The sequence below is a fragment of the Dipteris shenzhenensis genome, chromosome 30, assembly GCF_047967505.1.
Source record: "Dipteris shenzhenensis isolate YYH24624 ecotype China chromosome 30, Dip_SZ_1.0, whole genome shotgun sequence".
In the NCBI taxonomy this organism is placed as follows: domain Eukaryota; kingdom Viridiplantae; phylum Streptophyta; class Polypodiopsida; order Gleicheniales; family Dipteridaceae; genus Dipteris; species Dipteris shenzhenensis.
The window spans coordinates 30,504,511-30,527,502 of NC_141625.1; the positions used below are offsets into that span (position 1 = coordinate 30,504,511).

The 22,992-nt window shown below is 46.6% G+C and overlaps 1 protein-coding gene across 6 annotated transcripts in view; it reads left to right on the top strand.

The window, feature by feature from the left end:
- LOC147881959 (DNA polymerase delta catalytic subunit-like) overlaps positions 1–22,992 on the top strand; it is a 162,150-nt gene that overhangs the window by 124,451 nt on the left and 14,707 nt on the right. For all 6 annotated transcript variants that reach the window (XM_087402018.1, XM_087402020.1, XM_087402022.1 and 3 more), the window contains 2 exons: positions 15,579–15,791; positions 15,999–16,097. In XM_087402018.1, the coding sequence (XP_087258144.1) occupies positions 15,579–15,791; positions 15,999–16,097 (312 nt within the window). The remainder of the gene's footprint in view (positions 1–15,578; positions 15,792–15,998; positions 16,098–22,992) is intronic.

Here is a 22,992-nt window from a genome sequence, read left to right on the forward strand (position 1 = left end):
GAGGCGGCAATATATTGGAGGCACTGGTAGTCAAAAGTGTCTTGAGGATGTCGATTGTGTGTGTGAGTTGTAGTTGAGTCTTGTGCCTTTGTGGTGGAGCGTTTGTGGCTTTATTGTAAGCAGTATAATGAGCAACAAGCCCCGTAGGGATGAGCTCTGAGTCTGAGAATAGTTTGAGTTGTTTTTATGGAAGTTATTGAGTCATCTGATACCTTGGTCTCTCTACAACTTTGAAAGATATTGATCTAATTATATTCATTGCATGCATTGTTTTGTATAAGGCAATAGCCATCGGATGGGAGACGCCGGGGTTGGGATTTTGAATATGTGTGTATCCTCATATTGTTAGGAGCATGCACCTTTCTGGAGATGGCTTGACAAGGGCCTTTTGGGCATGGATACTTCAACAATCTAGAATTGGGGGAGGATAAGCAGGAAGTCGACTTCTTGGTAATGCCTTTGATCGAGCGCAACGCATGGGAGTAGTTTCTTGTCACTGTGAGCATGCAAGATCCTTGGTGAGAGGCAGAATTCTCTAGACTGTTGGGTAGCCTTCGTTACTCTTTTGGCCAGCGATGTCATAATGGACTACTCAAGAGAGTAGATAGATTTTAATTGGGAATTGGGCTATGCATAGAGATGGAGCCACGGCATCTTGGCAGGCACGATTTTATGTCTGACCACTCCCCAATTGTTCTTCACTTGGAGCAATCCCATGGAAGACTCCCTCAGAAGAGGGTGTGGATTCCCAATGAGTTGCAACAAGAGGAGGATGTTGAGTAGGCTAGTAGGAGGATGACCCCCTGCCGAATGGTTGGACCAAATGGGTAGCAAACGCTCTTCGGAGTACTGATGAGCTACACACAGAGGTGCTTCAGCGAGTGACAACAATCTCTACAAGGGCGGGAGAGAGCACTGAGATGGGACCTGGCCCGTATGAGGAGACTCAAGCAGCTAGAGCCTGCCTGGTAGCAGCTTGTAGATAGGTATGAGAGTTTACATCTTGACCTCTAGGCCATGAAGATCCACATGGCAGGGTTCTCATATCACTGCTCCAAGGTGTGATAGGTTTGGCAAGGGGATAGGATGACCATGCAATTCTTCCAGATCATGGATCCACGCTTGATAGGGACTCAGTTACAATGATTATGAGATGAGGGAGGCCAAATTTGCTTAGACCCCCAGGAGATACTAGAGATGACCATCGCTTTTAAATGGAGTCGGCGTCCCCTAAAGGTCAAGCAGCAAAGAGGCGGTTTGAACTCACATCCCCTCCATGGTCGCCACGTGCATCAAGCAATAGATGGTGTCCCCTTTCACGATTAAGGAACTCTGGGAGGCCCTCCCGCTCACCGCAGAAGTTCCCAACAGAGGATAGATACCATTTTTCTTGAGGTGCTTTTGGGAGATCATTCATACTTCCATGCAGTTGATCTTCTAGGAGATCTTCTACTTAGAATTGCTCCCCTAGTCATTCATTTGTTTGATCTTGAAAGGGGGAGACTGTACATATATGTGACCATGGTGCCCGATCACCCTTTTGGACAACAAAATCTTAGCTAAGGTCTTGAGTTTTTGTTGCACCCCCACCTCTCGGTGCATTATCCAGGACAAATTTTGTTCAAGAATGCAGCATTCTAGAAAACATCTTCACTTTCTTGGAGGCAGTGGACTGTGCATCTCAGCATATTGCAATCCTTCTCTTAGACTTTGAGAAGTCATATGACAGGGTGGAGTTGGATTTTCTGGAGGCCACGATGCGGATGATGGGTTTCCCGAGCGAATGGATTCAGGGGGTTTGTGCCCTATATACCGGGAGTTCTAGTTAGATTCTTATAGGAGGTCATGCAGGGAGGCCTTTCCTCTTTCCCACATAGTGTCCAAGGCTACCCTATAGCCCGGTTCTTACTCCTCTTCATGGGCAGAGGATTTGGACTATCTTCTCTATTCTTAGGGCGGCGTTGCTTAGGCGCCCTTGATCCAGCATATTGGGATGCTCAACGATACTTTATTCCATATCTTTTGATGCATTGATGGTTGCGAGGACTGCTGAGACACTCAGGCTGAAAGGTGATATTAAGGGAAAACTTCTTAAGCGAACATAGTTTTGTCAACACCAAGACCTTGAAAAAGGTGGGGCTTGTTGCCACATTTATCGACCATGGGCTGAGAGATGAGGTTCCTAATCAATAGCATATGGTTATTACTGGGATGCAAGGCTCTCTCATGATTATGACTTTGCAGCTGATCTTGTTGCATTGGACATGGGTCCGATTGACATTGTCTTGGGATGTAGTAAATCCCTAGGGGAGTTTAGTATTGACCATGAGTCTTCTCTTTGCACATAAGGGCAATACAATGGTATTGCAGGATTTAATAGCCCCTAAAATGCAGGTTTTAGCAAGGCAGTTGGCCCAAGAGCTCAAGAAAGAAAGTGCTATTTATGCATTCAATGTGCCTGTGACTCATTTAGGAAGCATTCCCCAAGTGAAGGATATGGCAATGCAACAACATATTTAGTTGATATATTTGCTGATATGCCATGTTGATTACATCCAAAGAGGGACGTTGATCATGCCATGGTTTTGGAGCCTAGAACTAAGCCCACAAACAAGGATCCTTACCGTTCTCAAAAGTGAAACAGGAGGAAGAGGCAGGATAGGTATGGGAGTTGCTTGAGAAGAATTTCATTTCTCATAGAACTTCACCCTTTGCCTCCCTAGTGTGTACATTGGCTACAAGGATCTCAACAAGGCTACTACAAAAACCTAATTTCCAATTCCTAAGGGTGCTCATGTGTTCATGAAGGTAAATCTAGATCAAGCTATCATCAGGTCAGAGTGAAAGAGGGTGATGAGCACAAAATATCTTTCTACGCAAAACAGGGTTTGGATGAGTTCAAGGTGATGCCATTTGGGTTGACTAATGCACCGCCTACATTTCTTTTTTTTTTTCCAGAAACAGACTTCTATTAAGTAGGAGAAAAAACCCGTGAGAGTAAGCTCAAAGTGGAATACATCATGAAATCGTGAGGATAAATAAAACCCCCCTCAAAGTGAGGTGGAAAACAACCAAGGCTGAGGCTGAAAGTGCCACCTCAACCCTGTAGGAGTCTCAGAGAAGAAAGGAGAATCCTTCCATTCCCTAAAGAAAGAAGCCGTCCTAGCTGAAGCTCCACGGGAGTCTCCGTGCATACTCATCCATACGGCCATCAAAGTATGTACGGTGTCTGTCTAGATAGTCTGTCTAGATACTAGTCAAAGTGTGCGAGAGATGAACCTGAGTACCCTCCATAGCCTCTGTGCATCTGGCTCTCCAGATATGCCAGGATGCTATGCTCGCTGAAATCTCCCAACAAGTATCCACAGAGGCATGTACATCTGTAAAAGGAAGGTGTGGTACCACATCCAACGAACAGGACTCAATCTGATGACGTCGAACCAAAATGGTCGGAGAGGAGTTAAGTTTAATAAAATAATTAGGGCCCTATAAGAGAAAGCCAAGCCACTGAGCCCCATGTCATAAAGAATCGGGAGTGGGCAAAGTGACTGAAAATCCTGGCTACCCCCATCCAAATCATCCTCGCCTGTCTGCAATCCCTTGAACAATGTTGAATAGTCTCCAAAGCAGAGAGGCAACGAGGGCAAGTAGGGTTGGCTCCGAACCTGGATCTCCAATGGTTCAGTGCAATCCCACCATGGATAGAAAGCCAAAAGAAGAGAGTGATCTTTCTATTCTTGTGGGAATTTTAGAGTCTCCTCCAAAAGCACCTCTACAAATCCGCAGTGATATCAAATGTCTCCCAATGAGGAACTCTAGAAGGTCTCCAACCTCTACTACTGAGCTGAAATCTCTTGGCATTACTGACCGTGTAACGAAAGAAGGGGATGCTCTTCTCTCGATGCCATGCTTCAATCCACTCCCACTCTCCAGGGTCCCACTGCAAATACCTAATGGGAACTCCCCCGTAGAGCCAAAGCCTCCAAGACCCGGTGGAGAGTAGCTGGGGGTTTGGGTCAAGGAACCACTATTAATCTGATCCCTGCACCAAAAGACCTACAACCCTGATCGGCTGAAAAGCAGACTCAAGCAAGATGTCCTCTGTGGATCTGAGCAATCTGCAAGATCCTCCTTGCACTCCCTCTGAGATGTCCTGTCAACTTAGACTTGGTCTCCTCTGGAAGCCTGCGGAAAGCTTTCCAAGACCCCAAGGATGATGTAGGTCCCCTCTCCCACCTGGACCATTGCATGTAGAGTGAGGCACCAAGTGGTTTGCCATGATCATCTAAAATACTGTCATTCCACATGATGGGTTGCCTATCAATCTCTTCACGAGAGGAAGGAGGAATCCTCCGAAGAGTGCTCCTAAAACTAGCCCATGCTTTTAGAATGGCAACCATGAGAGGGGACGAAGGTGATCTGAGGTGTGCTATGGTGAAGATCCACCTAATACTGCTCATCCAGTCTCCTCCTGAAGAAGGGGTGCACCTCCGTATGTTGCTAATAAGAAAGGCCTTCCATGGTTCCTGCCCTGGTATAAGTCCCCGCACCACCATCTTGCATAGTAAAGCTCTGCACTGTAAATTTGGATCAATAATATTGAGACCCCCTTCTTGTGTAGGGAGGATGAGGGTCTCCCAAGCCACCCTGGCTAAGGTATCTGCTGTGCCATCAAGCCCACTCCAAAGAAAATTTCTGATTGGTCTCTTGAGCTGAGTGATGCAGTCCCTAGAACAGCACCAGCAAGAACAAACAAACGAGGCCGTGGCCAAGAGGATTAGGTTGACCACCACAACTCTAGAGGCAAGATCCAGCTTGGCTGAGCTCCAAAAAAGGAGCTTCCTCTTGATGCTCTCCAACACGGGAGCAAACTGCTACGTGGAAGAAATATCCAAGCCGACCTGGCAGCCCAAATACCTGACAGGCACACCCCTCTGAACCCAAGTGAATCCTATGTCAAGCCCCCAAACTGGAGTGTCCTCATCACTGATCCAAAAGCCATTGGATTTATGCCAATTTATCTGCGCCCCTACCGCCAAGCAAAATAAATCCAATGCTGTCCTAAAAGAAGTGAGTGTCTGAGGAGTGGCATCCAAGTAAACTGCTGTGTCATCTGCCAACTCACTGTCAAGTAACTCCTCTTCCCTTCTAATGGGAAGTCTCAGCCCAAAGATGTCAGCTTGAGATCTAACATAGATACTCATAGCTTCGGCCACGAACAAAAAAAGGAAAGGAGCAAGGGGGCATCCCTGACGGACTGATCTGGAAATCTGAAATCTCTAACCCCTTACCCCACCAATAAGTACCTGGCTGTTGGCTGATCTGTACAAAGAGGAAACACCTCTGATCCAAGAATCAGTAAAGCCAAAACGTAGAAGGGTGCCCTCCAAAAAACCCTAATCTACTCTGTCAATCCAAAAGTAGAATGGCTAGATTCTGGCTGCTCTGGATGGCCCACTCTGAGGCTTCCCAAAATGTTATCAGAAATGCTTCTGCGATGCACAAATCTCGTCTGAGTGTCATGAATAAGCTCTGGGAGAAGGGGCTGCAATCGGAGGCTGATTGCCTTGGCCAAAATCTTGTAACAAGTCCCCAGAAGTGTGATAGGCCTCCACTGGGACACTAGATTTCTGCAACCTCCTTTCGGGATAAGGTGGATGAGACCTTCTGTAAGCGACCCGGGCATCTCACCAGAGAGTCCCAAATGCCCTGCAGGGATGAAGTAATGTAGTCTCCAATCATATCCCAGAATGCAATGAAAAAAGAGGAGGTAAGGCCATCCGAACCTGGGCACTTGCCCTTGTGAAGGGCTGAAAGTGCAGTCGTGAACTCTGTGTTGGTGAAAGGTGCATCAAGCAAAACATGCATATCCGGTTTCACCAACAAATGTGAGGAGATGGTGAGTGAGAGAGAGCAAGAGAGAGTGAGAGCTGGAAGCTTGGAAGCTGAAAGCTGAGTTGCAATAGAAGAGTGTGAGAGTACAACACAGTGAGAGAAAGATAAGGTTTTGTCCTAGTGACAAAACCTTAGTAGTCACTAACCATAGTTAGTGAACTAACTGTGGTTAGGGGGAAAAACCTCTTAAAGAGGGAAAAGTGCCCCTAACTAGCTTATTATATTCCATCGGTCACTGCTGAATTATATCTAGAATTCTAACACCCCCCTGCAATGCCAATGTCATGTACAAGGCTGATCAATCACCAAACGGATATAAGTTCAGGGCACTGCGAAATGCCTCAAACTTTTCACGTGGTAGTGCTTTGGTGAAAATATCTGCAACATTGTCATGTGTGGACACAAAGATCATACTGATCTCTCCTGCATGCAACTTCTCTCTGACGTAGTGATAGTGAACCTCAATGTGCTTCGTGCGAGCATGAAACACTGGATTCTTTGCCACTGCAATGGCACTCTGACTATCAGTGAGAATTGGAGAAGGACCCTCCAAAGACAGATGAAGATCAGCAAATAGACGTCGCAACCAGACACATTCAACTATTGCTGTGAAAGCTGCCCTGTACTCAGCTTCACATGATGAGGTAGCCATTGTAGATTGTTTCTTGCTCAGCCAGGAAATGCAAGATTTACCCAAAAAGAAACAATTGCCACTAGTGGACTGCCTAGTGTCATAATCACTAGCCCAATCTGAATCACTGTAGGCATGCATCTGCAAGTCACCCCCCCTGGGAAATAGCAAGCCAAAGGACTTTGTGCCCTGCAAATAACGAAGATGCGCTTAATTGCCTGCCAATGCATAGTTTTTGGGCTATGCATGTACCTGCTCACCTGAGATACTGCAAACTGAATATCAGGTCTCGTGTTGCAGAGATATGTGAGGCATCCAACAACCTGACTGTAAAGTGTGGCATCAACTGATTCTCCTGCATCATGCATTGTGAGTTTCAGCCCCGGCTCCATGGGAGTGGCCATGGGCTTACACTCATGCATGTTAAATCTGTCCAAGAGTTTCTGAACATACTTGGACTGAGACATAACAGTGCCACGTCTCTCATGAGAGAACTGGATCCCCAAATAAAAGTGAAGCAGCCCCAAATCTGACATGTCAAAGGTTGTCTGCAAATCAGCTTTGAAATCTGCAATTTTTTCTTCATTGGACCCTGAGAGCAGTAAGTCATCGACATAAAGAAGGATGACGAAAATTTCCCCCCCATCCATCTTGATGTAGAGGGTGCTCTCAGTAGGACTATTGTGCAGCCCCTTGCTGGTCAAAAAGGCATGTATCTTGGCATACCATGCACGAGGGGCCTGTTTCAGCCCGTATAAAGCTTTGTTGAGTCTGCATACTTGAAGTGCATTTGCTGTAATTTCAAAGCCCGGAGGTTGTTTGATTTAAGAAGGCTGTTTTTATGTCCAACTGATGAACATTCCACTCAAAATGTGCAGCCATTGCAATAACTGATCGGATGGTGGTCATCCGGGATGTAGGAGCGAATGTCCTCTCATAATCTATGCCCTTTTTCTGAGCAACCAGCCTTGCCTTATATCTGTCAATGGAGCCATCTGGCTTCCGTTTGACCTTGAAAACCCATCGTGTGCCAATGGCATGTTTACCCTGTGGTAAGTCTACAACATCCCAAGTCTGATTTTTTGCAATGGACTGCAACTCATCGTGCATGGCATTCATCCAATGCACATTATCCTTTGCCTCTTCGAATGTGGCAAGCTCCTCCTCATCAAGGAGAGTACCTACATATGTTGATTCCACTGAATTAGCACCTTCCATGTGCCTTGCTGCACTGCGAGTCCTACCAGATAACGGAGCATCAATTTTACTCTCCCTGAGAGTCTGTAACAGCCAGTTTGGGACTGTTTTTGCTGCATGTATGTGTGCAATTTCTTGCTGCACCACCTGTTCCACTGCCTGTGGAGGGGGCAAGACATCCTGTGGCGGAACTGAAGCATGTGGAGGTTGCTGTAAATTCTGATTTGCATCAGAAAAATCAGCAGGGGAACCCAAGGCAATGGGTAGCAACCCCTCGAAGACATCCTCTAAAGACGAAGGCATTTGAAATTCAGCCTGAGTGTGAGCTGAATTTTCAGAAAATATCACATCTCTACTTACTATGATCTTGCGTGTAGCAGGATTGTAGAGACGGTATCCCTTGCTTTCTGCACTATAGCCAACAAATATGCATTTGATGGCTTTATCTGACAATTTGTGCCTAAATTCAACTGGCACATGCGCATAAGCAAGACATCCAAAGACTCGGAAGTGATCCACTGAAGGCTTCCTGTCATTCCAGACCTCATAAGGAGTTTTTGTTTTTAAAGCCTTAGTGGGAACCTGATTCAAAATGTAATTGGCACACATCAAACCCTCTAGCCAGAATTTGTGAGGCATGTGTTTGCTCTTCAGCATACATCTGTCCATCTCCATGAGGGTTCTATTTTTCCTCTCAGCTTTGCCATTTTGCTGAGGGGTCAGCCTGACTGTGAGCTGATGCACAATACCCTTGGCTTTCAGAAAAGCATCAAATTCTGCAAACAAGTATTCCCCACCTCTATCTGTGCGTAATGTCTGTATCTTGAGTCCGGTCTCATTTTCAACCATGGCTGAAAAGTGTTTAAACACCGTGAACACTTCAGATTTCTGTTTCAGCCCATAAACCCAAGTAAAATTGGAGTAATCATCAATAAATGTAACGAAGTAGAGATGACCACCCAACGATGGAGTCCTCATGGGACCACAGACATCACTGTGTATAAGCTGTAATTTGCGGACAGCTTTAACTGAACCATCCTTCTTGAAGGGGAATCTATGCATCTTGCCTAAAATGCACCCTTCATAGGCATGTGGAGGAGGTATCTCAAGAGGTGGCAATGCATCAACCATGGAAAACTTCTTAAGTGTCATCAAGCTGTTGTAATCCATGTGGCCATATCTGGCATGCCATAATTCTGCATTCTGCATGGCAGCTATAGGGGTAGAAACTGCAAGAGCATGGGCTGCTCTTTTCTCAAAAATATCAAGCTGAAAAAGCCCACGCAGCAGAGTACTAGATAACTTTAAGGCATAGTCAGCTTCCCTGTCTCTGACAGCACATTTGTCATCCTCAAAGATGACCTGAAGTCCCCCTCTGTTAAGAGTGGACACTGAAAGGAGATTTTTGGTTATGCCAGGCACATATAAGACTTCTGAAATTCTGAAAATTGAGCCATCAATGGCAGTGAGCTCAACATCTCCTGTGCCACGTACTGAATATGATGAGTTGTTGGCACAAGAGACTTTCTTACCAACGGGAGGTGGATGCAAGGAAGTAAAAAGACACTTCTTAGAAGTGATGTGCTTGGATGCACCGCTGTCAAAATACCAAGTGTTCAGTGTTTCATTAACACTGAAAGCGGATGCATCTGTAGAAGAGTCATAACTGCAAGTCAAAAATGCATATGTATCATCACTGCAAGTGGCTGTACTATCCCGAGCATCTGGAACAGCCAACCTAGAATCTGAAATGCAAGATAAAAAGGCATAATCCTGTCCAACAAAGTTGGCTGCAGCATCCCCACTGTCAGATGCATGAGGAGCTGAATCTGAAACAGCCATACCTGAGCTGTTTTTCTTTTCTTTTGCAAGCCTTTTCCTGCATTCTGCTATGTGATGACCTGGCTTTTTGCAGTAGTGACAAAAACCCTTCTTCTTGGGCTTACTTGCATCATTCTTAGCCTTTTGTGAAGGCTGTCCTGACCCACTGGAAGGCTGATTTACTGATGTCTTTGCCTGTCCCTTTGTTTTTTATTTAAATTTTGAGAGCATGGCTTGTTCACCTGCACGTGAAGCCAAATTTTTCTTGGTCTGCTCTTCTTGAAGCAGAAGTCCTATCAACTCATGAAAAGTGAGAGGATTTGCACCCCCCCTCAATGATAAGTTCAGCGAGGTATGAAAGCTGAGATAAGACTCAGGAAGAGAATTCAGAGTGGTTGTAATCATCTGTGAATCAGGAATAATTTCATATATGTTTAACAATTGCTGTCTGAGATCCTGTAGCTTTGTGAGGTGGACTGACATGGAGTCACCCTCTTCCATATGTGTATTACTCAACTCTCTTTTCAAGAAAGATACCCTTGCATCATTCCGAGCTGCATACGTGCTTTCCAAAATATCCCACGCTGCCCTGGAGGTCTTACACGACCGGATATGCGGAATGATAAATCTTTTCACTGAAAGAGAGATGCATGACAAAGCTAAGGCATCCCGTGAATCCCATCTCTTCTGCTCTGGAGTAGTGACTGTAGCTGCACCAACAACTTGTCCTGCAGCTGCACCCTGTGCACGACCTCTTCCATCTCCTTGTTGAGGAGGGTAGTAGGTGCAATATCTGCTGGTCGGATCTCATCCCCATTGACATAATCCCATAAATTGCGAGAAATCAGAATATTGCGTACCATGAAACTCCAGAGGGAGTAGTTGGTATTATCCAACTTGTCTTCCTGTGAAAGACCACCGAACTGGAAGTCATTCTGATTTTGATGGGCCATATCTGAGAAAGAGATTGAAGCAGATACAAAGCTGAATTCACTTACTGGGAATGAAATGCACAACTCCCAAAAAAACGCAGCCAAGCACGGGCTGTAAATGCAACTTAGATTTCTGTACTTGCACTGTTAGAAATCTGTCCAAGCATCAAAAACTCTCCAAAATCTGCCAAAGTGCTTGAAACACTCCAAGAAAGGCAGTATGAACTGAATACTCCAAAAATTGCTCTCCCAACACAAAAGCCCCAAAATAGTTCAGCAAAAGCCCCAAATTTTACTACAAAATTGCAGTGTAATCACCAAATCCCCAAATTTCTTCAAGAAATTGTACTGCAGAATTGAAAGCCCCAAATTTCAGACAAAATCTGTAATTTTTGCTCTAGATGTAGCTCCGAAACTACACAATGATTGCAATGTCTGCAACATACAAAATGCCCCAAATGTACTTCCAGAATACTGAGCCAAACAATGGCTGTCTGCAAAATTTGCCTGTCAAAGATCACCTGCTAGTTCTCTTGTACGAAAACCAGGGACTACCTGCTGTACGGAAGCACTGTACTGAAAGCAGTACGGAAGTGCTGTACGGTTGGTACGGCACTGTACGGATGGTACGACTGGTACAGGCGAGTAGGTACGACGACAGGTACTGTACGGCGAGCAGGTACGTAGACAGGTACTGTACGGCGAAGTAGTACGCTGTACGAAAAAAATAACCTGTACGAAAACATGTACGGATACCTGTTGTACAGTATGTATGCGTAGGTACGGTCGACTACGGTGGAAATGTACGGGGTTGTACGGAACTGTACGGCTAACCGTACAGTCTGGCGACGATGTACGGCGTATGGAGTACAGAACTGTACGGGGGCAGAGCTGTACAGCGAAGCTGTACGGGAGCTGAGCTATACGGCGGGACTGTACGGCAGGATTCCGTACAGTCGTACGGACTGTACGGACGAGGTGTCGCAGACTGTAGCTGGAGCTAAACGGGGAGGTTGGAGCTGGAGGCAAAGAGTAGGAGCTGAAGGGAGCAGGGAGCACGGAGCTCTTGAACCTGCTCTGATACCAAATGTGAGGAGATGGTGAGTGAGAGAGAGCAAGAGAGAGTGAGAGCTGAAAGCTTGGAAGCTGAAAGCTGAGTTGCAATAGAAGAGTGTGAGAGTACAACACAATGAGAGAAAGATAAGGTTTTGTCCTAGTGACAAAACCTTAGTAGTCACTAACCATAGTTAGTGAACTAACTGCGGTTAGGGGGAAAAACCTCTTAAAGAGGAAAAAGTGCCCCTAACTAGCTTATTATATTACATTGGTCACTGCTGAATTATATCTATAATTCTAACAAGGGATGCTCTGCCAAATAACTTGTCTAGCATCCTCTCTATCCCGTGTCTCAGGATCAGCAGTAAGAAGGGCGGCATAAAAATCTGAAGCTATGCGCAAGACATCATCAGGATTTGTCTGTAAAACCCCATGTGAGTCAATAAGTTGGGATACACTCTCTCTACTATGTCTAGGGCCAAGAGTAGAGAAAAAGTGTTTATTGACTCTGCCACCCATCTGAATCCAGAAGGACTCCCGTGTATGAAAGGCATACTCTGCTCTTTGATCAAGCAATACCTGCTGATGAGCCCTTGCTGCAGCAAGGCGCTCCTGAATCCAAGCATCTGAAGGCCGTTTCTACTCTTCCCTTTGCAAAGCTGCCAACTGCTGGCGAACACCAATCTCACGTCTGAGAATATCTCGTCTCCTGGTACAAGCAACTGAGAGGTAGAAGTCGCTAATACTAGAAAGGGCAGAAACTACCTGTGATGGCAATGGCTGCCCACCTTGGACATGAGAAACCCATATCTGTAGGGCTGCCTCTGTAAGGTCGTCCTATGTGTAGAAGGCATCTGGAATCGTGATGCTGGCAGATCGGCCTCTCAAGTGAGGCTTTGAGATAGCTAGCACAACAGGAAAGTGGTCTAAAGTGGAAACCCCAGCAGCAATGCATACTGATCCACCTCTGTCAAGTGCCCAATCATCTACATAGAATGTGTCAATTCGTGCATGAATAGGCATCTGCTGCCTCTTGTTCGATCAAGAGAACAGGAGGGACTATGGCTGAATAAGAAAGGCATCGTCCAACCAAGTATCTCTGCCACAGTAGTGAAAAAGGAAGTCATTCCAAGCTGCTCTCTCCAAAGAGTGAAGTCCTCCTTGTCTACCCCCTTTTTTGTCTGACGGTAACTCAACCATGTTAAAGTCACCTCCAATCACCCATGAATCCGCAATGGGGGCCTTGGAGAGCAAATCCTTCCACAGAAAGACATGTTCCCCTCTAATGTTGGAGGCATACAGGTTAAGGAAACCAACCTTACACCGTCCAATCAAGAGAATAATCCACTGAGCTCTAGAGGGAATAATGACTCCGTGTCCAACAACCAAGGGGAGAACCAACTGCGAAACTGAAATAGAAGTGCCCCCCCTGGTGCCCAAGGCAGGCGACCAAAAAGTATGACCAGAAAGCAGTTTACCAGACTTAGAGCAATCACTGGCATCCAACTTGTATTCCTGGATAAAAAGGATATCAATAGCACCTCTAGTGACACCTAGATGAAGCTGATTTCGGATCAGCTGCCTACGGCAACGGTGTGGAACTCCGCCTAGGCCCTGTATGTTCCAGCTAACTATCCTCATCGACAAGAGGATGCTGGATGGAAAGGCTTACCCAACCTAGTAGAGGAGACCAGCTTCCCTTGGGCCGAAACACTCCTGCTGAGGGTAGGAAACTAATACAGGTCAAAGGATCCCTACACCTGCTGAGGGGGAGGCCCTGTCAAAAGGAATCCCAATGACCGGGACCCCTAAGGTGGAGGGCACAAAATCCTCCTCATCCATGAAAGTCGCCGAATCAGCCGGTGTCGAAAAAGCGTTCCTGAGAAGCAAGTCTGGCCCAGGAGTGCAAAGAAGACCTGCACTCGTGGATGAAGGAGGAGAAGGACCTGCGAGGCCTCTCCCTCGTGATCAAAAACGAAAATGACTGGGGCTGGTGCATCTGAAGGCCCCTCTTGATGTGGAATTGTGGTATCTGGGGCTGCAGTAGCATCCACTTCTGGAGTCTGGATGGCATGTGTTTGAACCGGATCAAAGGTTTCCTCCTGAGGTAAAGGAGCAACTCGGACCGCTCTCCAACGTGGTACTGGGAGTGCTGTAGGCTTTGGGCACCCTGTTGCCCCTAGTGGTCCTGGGGTGCGCGTAGCAGGGCGCCCTGCTGCTCCTGGTAGTCCTAGAGTGCGTGGTACAGGCCGCAGGGGAGGTGCAGACGGGGTAGTACGTGAAGGAGCCGCACCAGAAGACCTCTTGGGTCTTTTTCTCTTCCTTGGGCATTTTTTAGCAAAGTGCCCTAGGGTCTTGCAAATCCTGCACTGATCCTGTCTACTTGCAATCTCAATTCTCTGTCGAAAGAGAGAGCCATCTGGACGCTGAATCATGATGTGTTCATCTGAGATGTTAGGGTCAGAGACAATGACCCTAACTCGAGGCACCCCGTCCGCTCTGACTGCCTCTGCCGAGGAAGAAGGCATGCCAGGAAGGGGGGGAATCTCAGTGACCACTCCGAAAGTGGCTCCGATAGTAGCAAGAAGTCGATGGTAAACCTGAGGAAGACCAGGAAACCTAATGAAAAGTGATGTGATCTAACTGTCCTCCTCGACCGGATCGAAGCCCAAGGTGTAGGGCAAAAGAAAAATCCCCCTCGAACCCAAAGCCAGGGGATTAGCTTTGAGAACAAGGGCTGTGGACTCGTGGGAGTCGAAAATCACTTGGAAGAATCCACGTCCCAGAAGTCAAATATCCCTGAGGTGTGGGGTAAGATCTCCTGGTAATGCCGCCAGCATCTAGTCTCTAGCCTGTGATCTGGAAGGATGTGACCCAAAGATGCGGGCGAAAAGTGATGTGGAGCCCTCTAATGTTTGAGCTGCTACAACTCGTCCTCTGAAAAAATGACGGTTCTCGCGGCCGGTGGAAGTGGACGGAGATTGGCTGAATGGGGATCCATTTGCCAATCGAAGTGAAAAGGCCGATTCAAACACTGTTAAAGCTCCGTCCGTGAAACTACTGCCCAGGACGCCCTGAAACGGGCGTAGGAAGGAGGAGAAAAGGAGAGGGTAGGAGAGAGGGGAAGGGACGGAGAGGAGAAGCGGAGGGGAGCTGAGATAGGATAGAAGGGAGAGGGCTGACGGGGAAGGAGAGGGTAGGCGACGGAGAGGAAAAGAGGGGGGGGTTAGGAGGGAGGGGGCTGAAGGCGGGGAGGGAGAAGGTGGGCGAGGGAGAGGAAGGGAGGGGGCAGGTTAGGAAGGGAGATGGCGGGGGGGCTAGAGGAAGGGTGGGTGAAGGGGCGGGGGAGGGGAGGGAGGAGGAGGGGGAAAGAGGGGGCGGGGGGGAAAAGGGGGGGGGGAGGAGAAGGGGGTGGGGGGGGGAGAGGGAGGGCGGGGGAGGGGGAAGGGGAGGGAAGGGACGGGGACCCTTTTTGTGGATGGCATTTCCGAGAGGTTGGAGTGAGTTTGGTGTGCCCTTGGGGTATATTGCCTGGCATCGGTGGCCAGGATCAATTTGAACAAATTAGCCCACTTCCTCATGGCAGCAAATCCACGAGATCTTGGACTGGGGGGCCTCTGGCTGCTTATGGAAAATGCTTGCTGCTGATTTTAACAAGGCTGAATCAATTCATCTTGCAAACTCGCATTATCAAGTCTCAAAGGAGTGCATTTACTGTCTCTGTCTGTATTTCATGCTTTATTTTGGGCATGACCCTATTCTTTTAGTATCTGGCATATCAAGAAGAGCATTTCTACAGGCCATCGCAATATTTAGTTTGATTAAGTAATATGCAAGCATATCGAGCATTTGATTGAGTTTATCAGAGACATACTTCACATAAACAAGTTTTGAAACAAAATTTTAAGAGCTACAAGTCTTTACATACCTCCAGTCTTATGTTAACTAAATTGTATCTCATCCCTACGTATAATGTTAGGGATCATGATAAAAATTTGTGGGATTTCATTTTCGCTTTGAGCATTTTTATCTTTGTTTGGGAACAGGGGCTCTGGAGGGTGGATGATCATGACATTTCAAGATTGGCGTCATCCATCAAAAGTCCCAAGAAAGAAATAGGCGGACCATCGACAGCAGAAGAAGGGAGGGGCCCCCATGTTGCATTGGCAGTCAGGTTGAAGCGCAGGGATCCAGACAGGAAGTTTCATATTGGTGAGCGTATTCCATATGTTTTGGTGGAGAATTCCAGCAAGCTGCAGGTAGTTCATATACCCATGTTTATGCATAGCTAATCAGAGGCATTATTGTTGACCTAAGACTGTGGAGAATTTTGTTATACCTTTCTTTCCCAGAGATTTTTTTTTTGTTCTGACTTAGTGCAACCATGTTTTGGATGCATAACCTTTTTGTCTTGTCGAGATGCTGAACTTAATTTCCAACCAGTCTGTGCGTAATTTTTCATTCAGGATGACATGGCAGAGGATCCAATTGATGCAATCAGAGGGAATATGAAGCTGAATTTTCATGTTTATCTTGAAAATAAGCTACGCAAACCTCTGGAGTCTGTAAGTGTAGTTGTGAAATTCTTTGTTGCTTACGTAAAAAGAAATAGTATCAGTATATGTTCTCATTAGCAAGGGTATGTCTTCAAAAAAGGCCTTCAATTGATTTCAAATACTGCTCAGATGAGATGATGTACATATATGCCTTCTCTGAGACTGTATATACTTTCTTTCTTTCTTTCTGAGAGCCACTCCCTCCGTAGAGCTCTTTGAAAGTGTTAAATGTAGCTTCAAAGTGCCATGACAGCCCTTTGTGGGTCTGTGAAAAGAAAAGTTCCCCGTGGTCCAAGTCCCTCATAAAAGAGGCTCTCCTGTGTGTCATTGAAGCCATGAGCCCTTTGTGTGTCTGTGAAAGGAAAGTCCTCCATGGTCCGAGTCCCTCATAAGAGAGCCTCTCCTGTTCCTGGTGGCTAGGAGAGTGTGTACGATGTCATGCGATATGATGCAGAGAGACTAGGAAGGATAAGTTAGAGAACCAACAATGGCCTCTATGCATTTGGATTGCCAAAACTGCCAAGCTGTCAAACTAGCAATTATCTCCCACGCTAAGTCAATGGAGGAGGGGTGATGCCCAATAGGAGTAAGAGGCACCACATCCAACTGAATAACAGGGGGGTTTCCTCTATGAATCTCGGTGCAATATCTGCATCCAATCCTTCTTCCACCTCACGGGCCATGAGAACATGTGTTGGAGCAGCCCCCCATACTAGCATCATGAAACTTGGTCCTAGACATGGCAGAGAAACTGTTTCCCAGCTGATTGTATCTGACGGGGACTTGCAGTCAGATCTAGATACTGTCATGCATATTGCTTCAGATTTCTTACTTCCCTCCTCACTACGGATCTTGATGCGATTGGAGAGATGGAGCTACAGTGAGGTTTTGGCAGATAGCCCCAATATTGGTGAAATAGAGTGTGAGGATCTCTCTTGATGCATCTTTCACCAACTTGGTATTCAATAGTTTTACTTGCCCTTCACAAGGGTAACTGCCTAGGTTCATGTGGTTTGACCCCTTTTTCTTCATTTCCTCTTGGGAGGATAATGGTAACCATATCAATTCAGTTATGCAGAGCATTTGGTACTCTAGTGTTATGGCAAGAATGATACTTTGAACACGTCTCAATGTAGGTGGGATTGATGCATGTGTGAATTATCATGCCATCGAGTATTTGCATGCTTGAATAATGCACATGAGATACTACTTTTTTACGGTTGTGCATAACACTTGGTGGAAAAGCGGGGTTTGTGGCCTCTTCGACCATCCAAAGCATATTCAACGGGCATGTTACTTTGCACTCACCTCATAATAGGTGGGATTCATGTGCATGCAAAGATTCGTGCCCATTGGGTATGTGTACATTTGAATATTACACCTCATAGCATGTTTTTTTATGGTTGTGCATAACACTTGGTACAAAACGGGGTTTTTTTATGTTGACTTCAGCCATCCAAAACATATCTGATGCATATGATACTTTGTATTTGCCTCAAAATAGATGGTATTATTCCGGAGACAGCACTCTACACTGGATCATATTTTTACCCTGAGAGCCATCATCGAGGAGGCGGAGTCGAGGCACCAAAAGGTCTACACTTGCTTCGTGGACTTTCGGAAGGCTTTTGACACAGTCCCTCGCTCTCGCCTGATCAGGCGATTACAGGAGTTGCATCCCCCAGAGGTCATGATTTGGGGAGTGATGAGTCTATATGAGTCCGTCAGAGAGCGAGTCTGTGCTCCTGGGGGCCTATCAGATTGGGTTGAGAGCACCATTGTGGTGAAGCAGGGTTGCCTCCTCTCACCGACTCTCTTCAGGCTATACATTGATGAGATCACATCCTTTGTTGATCGCCTAGGAGGAGAGGGCTCCCTATTGGCTGATTTGATGGTACAGATACTACTATATGCAGATGACATAGTCCTCATTTCGTTCTCAGCCAGGGGATTGCAGAAACACCTGGAGGCCTTGGAGATGTTTTGCAAAGAGTGGGACCTGATAGTCAACCTTGGGAAAACTAAGGTTATGATCTTCAACACATCCCAAGCAGTACTTCATCGACGTCGGCGTCGACATAGTTTCACTTAGCGGGAGAAGCCAATGAAGATAGTGCAGTCCTACACGTACCTAGGGGGAGTATTCACGGGACCAAGCTTCACGATGACCCATGCCACCAGAGCACCACTCACACGAGGGAAGGGCGCCTTGGCCCGATTAGAGAGACAGTGCTTCAGGGAGCATTTTCAGGATCCACCAACGAAGGGCTGGGTTTTTTACACTCTCGTGAGACCAACTACCATGTATGTACCACCTTTTTGGGGGAGTGACATTTCAGCTACTGACTGGAAGGGATTTGAGAGGCTACAGGTGATCATGGGATCCTAGATATGGTGGGGGAGCTGAGGGGCTGGAGAGGATAGTCAGAGGAGGCAGCTGCTTGCTGAAGCTGAGGGCTTACTTTTCATGAGTTGATAGGACTTCTGCTTCAGGAAGAGCAGACTAGGAAAAATTTGGCTTCACGTGCAGGTGAACAAGCCATGCTCTCAAAATTTAAATAAAAAACAAAGGGACAGGCAAAGACATCAGTAAATCAGCCTTCCAGTGGGTCGGGACAGCCTTCACAAAAGGCTAAAAATGATGCAAGTAAGCCCAAGAAGAAGGGTTTTTGTCACTACTGCAAAAAGCCAGGTCATCACATAGCAAAATGCAGGAAAAGGCTTGCAAAAGAAAAGAAAAATAGCTCAGGTATGGCTGTTTCAGATTCAGCTCCTCATGCATCTGACAGTGGGGATGCTGCAGCCAACTTTGTTGGACAGGATTATGCCTTTTTATCTTGCATTTCAGATTCTAGGTTGGCTGTTCCAGATGCTCGGGATAGTACAGCCACTTGCAGTGATGATACATATGCATTTTTGACTTGCGGCTATGACTCTTCTACAGATGCATCCGCTTTCAGTGTTAATGAAACACTGAACACATGGTATTTTGACAGCGGTGCATCCAAGCACACATATGCAGGTACTCTCCTTGATGAGGAGGAGCCTGCCACATTCAAAGAGGCAAAGGATAATGTGCATTGGATGAATGCCATGCACGATGAGTTGCAGTCCATTGCAAAAAATCAGACTTGGGATGTTGTGGACTTGCCACAGGGTAAACATGCCATTGGCACACGATGGGTTTTCAAGGTCAAACGGAAGCCAGATGGCTCCATTGACAGATATAAAGCAAGGCTGGTTGCTAAAGGCTATGCTCAGAAAAAGGGCATAGATTATGAGGAGACATTCGCTCCTACATCCTGGATGACCACCATCCGATCAGTTATTGCAATGGCTGCACATTTTGAGTGGAATGTTCATCAGTTGAACATAAAAACAGCCTTCTTAAATGGGGACTTGCTGGAAGAGGTGTATGTCAAACAACCTCTGGGCTTTGAAATTACAGCAAATGCACTTCAAGTATGCAGGCTCAACAAAGCTTTATACGGGCTGAAACAGGCCCCTCGTGCATGGTATGCCAAGATACATGCCTTTTTGACCAGCAAGGGGCTGCACAATAGTCCTACTGAGAGCACCCTCTACATCAAGATGGATGGGGGGGAAATTTTAGTCATCCTTCTTTACGTCGATGACTTACTGCTCACAGGGTCCAATGAAGAAAAAATTGCAGATTTCAAAGCTGATTTGCATACCAACTTTGACATGTCAGATTTGGGGCTGCTTCACTTTTATTTGGGGATCCAGTTCTCTCATGAGAGACGTGGCACTGTTATGTCTCAGTCCAAGTATGTTCAGAAACTCTTGGACAGATTTAACATGCATGAGTGTAAGCCCATAGCCACTCCCATGGAGCCGGGGCTGAAACTCACAATGCATGATGCAGGAGAATCAGTTGATGCCACACTTTATAGTCAGGCTGTTGGATGCCTCATATATCTCTGCAACACTAGACCTGATATTCAGTTTGCAGTATCTCAGGTGAGCAGGTACATGCACAGCCCAAAAACTATGCATTGGCAGGCAGTTAAGCGCATCTTCCGTTATTTGCAGGGAACAGAGTCTTTTGGCTTACTATTTCCCAGGGGGGTGACTTGCAGATGCATGCCTACAGTGATTCAGATTGGGCTGGTGATTATGACACTAGGCAGTCCACTAGTGGCAATTGTTTCTTCTTGGGTAAATCTTGCATTTCCTGGCTGAGCAAGAAACAATCTACAGTGGCTACCTCATCATGTGAAGCTGAGTACAGGGCAGCTTTCACAGCAACAGTTGAATGTGTCTAGCTGCGACGTCTATTTGCTGATCTTCATCTGTCTTTGGAGGGTCCTTCTCCAATTCTCACTGATAGTCAGAGTGCCATTGCAGTGGCAAAGAATCCAGTGTTTCATGCTCACACGAAGCACATTGAGGTTCACTATCACTACGTCAGAGAGAAGTTGCATGCAGGAGAGATCAGTATGATCTTTGTGTCCACACATGACAACGTTGCAGATATGTTCACCAAAGCACTACCACGTGAAAAGTTTGAGGCATTTCGCAGTGTCCTGAACTTGTATCCGTTTGGTGATTGATCAGCCTTGTACATGACATTGGCACTGCAGGGGGGTGTTAGAATTATAGATATAATTCAGCAGTGACCAATGTAATATAATAAGCTAGTTAGGGGCACTTTTCCCTCTTTAAGAGGTTTTTCCCCCTAACCGCAGTTAGTTCACTAACTATGGTTAGTGACTACTAAAGTTTTGTCACTAGAACAAAACCTTATCTTTCACTCATTGTGTTGTACTCTCACACTCTTCTATTGCAACTAAGCTTTCAGCTTCCAAGCTTCCAACTCTCACTCTCTCTTGCTCTCTCTCACTCACTCCTCACAGATCCCGCACATTGTGCGATTTGAGCTCTCAGCTAGACCATTGGCACGTGGGTAATAGGGAGATGAAAATTTGTGAACTATTTGTAGTAGGTGAACCAGTGCAGCAATGGTGTCATTTAGGAAGTGAGACCCTCTATCACTCATCAACTCAACAGGACAGCCAAACCGAGAGATGATCTGGTCATATAAATAGCTAGATGCGGCGTTCCAGAGGCCATTGCCTATCTACGCCACGTCAGACAGTACGGGTCCAGTACAACGAAGCAACGCAGGTTGCCATGGCTGGCTCTATCTTCATCCATGGGCCTCACAGATGGGGGGGATGAGAGAGGTTGGCATGCCCAGACACGTAGGTGGTTTGAGAGATTGGGACTTCACATAGACAGGCTGCCTCTATTTTAGTACAGCTTAGACGCTCCATCTATCCCACTGGGATACCACGAGGTCAACCAGGTCATTCGAAAAGATCTACTACAGTTACACACATTCAGGACCTGGCTGGTGGAGCCGACGGAGCTTCCAGTGAAGCTCAATCTCTACAGAGACCACTATCTACACATCTCTAAGGAGGGTTTCATTGTTCCACCAGAGTACACTCGGATCCACCTGCCACACTCACTGAGGATCTCTATCTGGCAGTTTCGAGTTTCATCACACACCGACTCCGTATTGAGAGTGGGCGAGCTGAGGGGATACCAAGGGAGAGACGCATATGCATGTTATGTGATCGACAGGAGGTGGAGTCAAAGGAGCACTTTGCATTCAGATGCCCCGTGTACTACGAGATCTACGGTCGATACCATTGCCTTTTTAGGACGGTCTTAGGCCATTATCCAGACTTCTCTCATACCCAGACCAGGGATGCCTTGACGCCTTCATCCATGAGGCGGTCCGCTATAGGGAGCACTTACTCAAGACGCCGAGACAGTCCTCAGACACATGACCCATTCCCTCTTAGAGCAGGATCACAGAGTTCTTCCAGTCAGACCGCACGCACCCTACAGTTACTAATAGCAGACGCAGTAGAGACCCAAAGCCTGAGGCACGCCGCACTCGACAACAGACGGACATGCAAATCACACTGAGCGACCTTCCATCCCTGTTCAGGCCTAGGGCTCGGCCCACAGGGGTTACTATAGCCCTGGTCAGGAGCAGAGTCATTGCTAGGAGACCGAGACGGGCGACACCCACAAATAGTCGCGAGCGCCGCTCCATCACTGGCTACATCTCAGTATCCCCCTAACACACATATACTTCTATGGGGCCGCTTGCATGGACTAGTGCCAGCCGGCCCTGATGGTGGTGGCTGACCCGAGTATGAGGATGATGATGATGTTGATGACGATGATGATGATGTCACTAGTGATGATATGACTATGTACGAAGCACTTAGCATTCAGCATGGGTGTTGATGCTTGTTTAGTAGCTCCACCCTTTCTACTTGATTTGTATCAGTTTTCTATCGGTCTCATAGACCCATCGGGTCATCCAAAGACTTTAATAAACTTTTCTCTCTCTCTCTCTCTCTCTCTCTCTCTCTCGCCCTACCAGCTGCTCACCTCACTTTTGCTCAGATTTGTACTCTCATAGCAGGAGGCAGAGTCGATGGACAGGATTTCCAGTATTATTTTGGTTCTCAGACTCCGTGATACATGGACTTGTATCTTTGCATTGACATATTGTACTCATCCCCCCATTTTGGCACCCAGGGGCGGTTTCCTTGCATCTAGCTTACTTTGTATTTAGGCTCGGATTTGACATTATGTACTTTCACTTGCATTGTATTGCGTAGCACTTAGATGATATTCGACGATGCCTCTTCTTTGTGGCACGTTGATTTTGTGCTATCTTGTACGCAGAGTTCTTGATGTCCCATGGGCCCATTTTGGCCTTTAGTGGACAATAATACACTTTCTTTCTTTCTTTCTTTCTCTCTCTCTCTCTCTCGCACACACACATGCATGCACACACGTGCACAAACACAAAAGCACACACGCATGCACATACATGTATTAATGTTTGCATTTT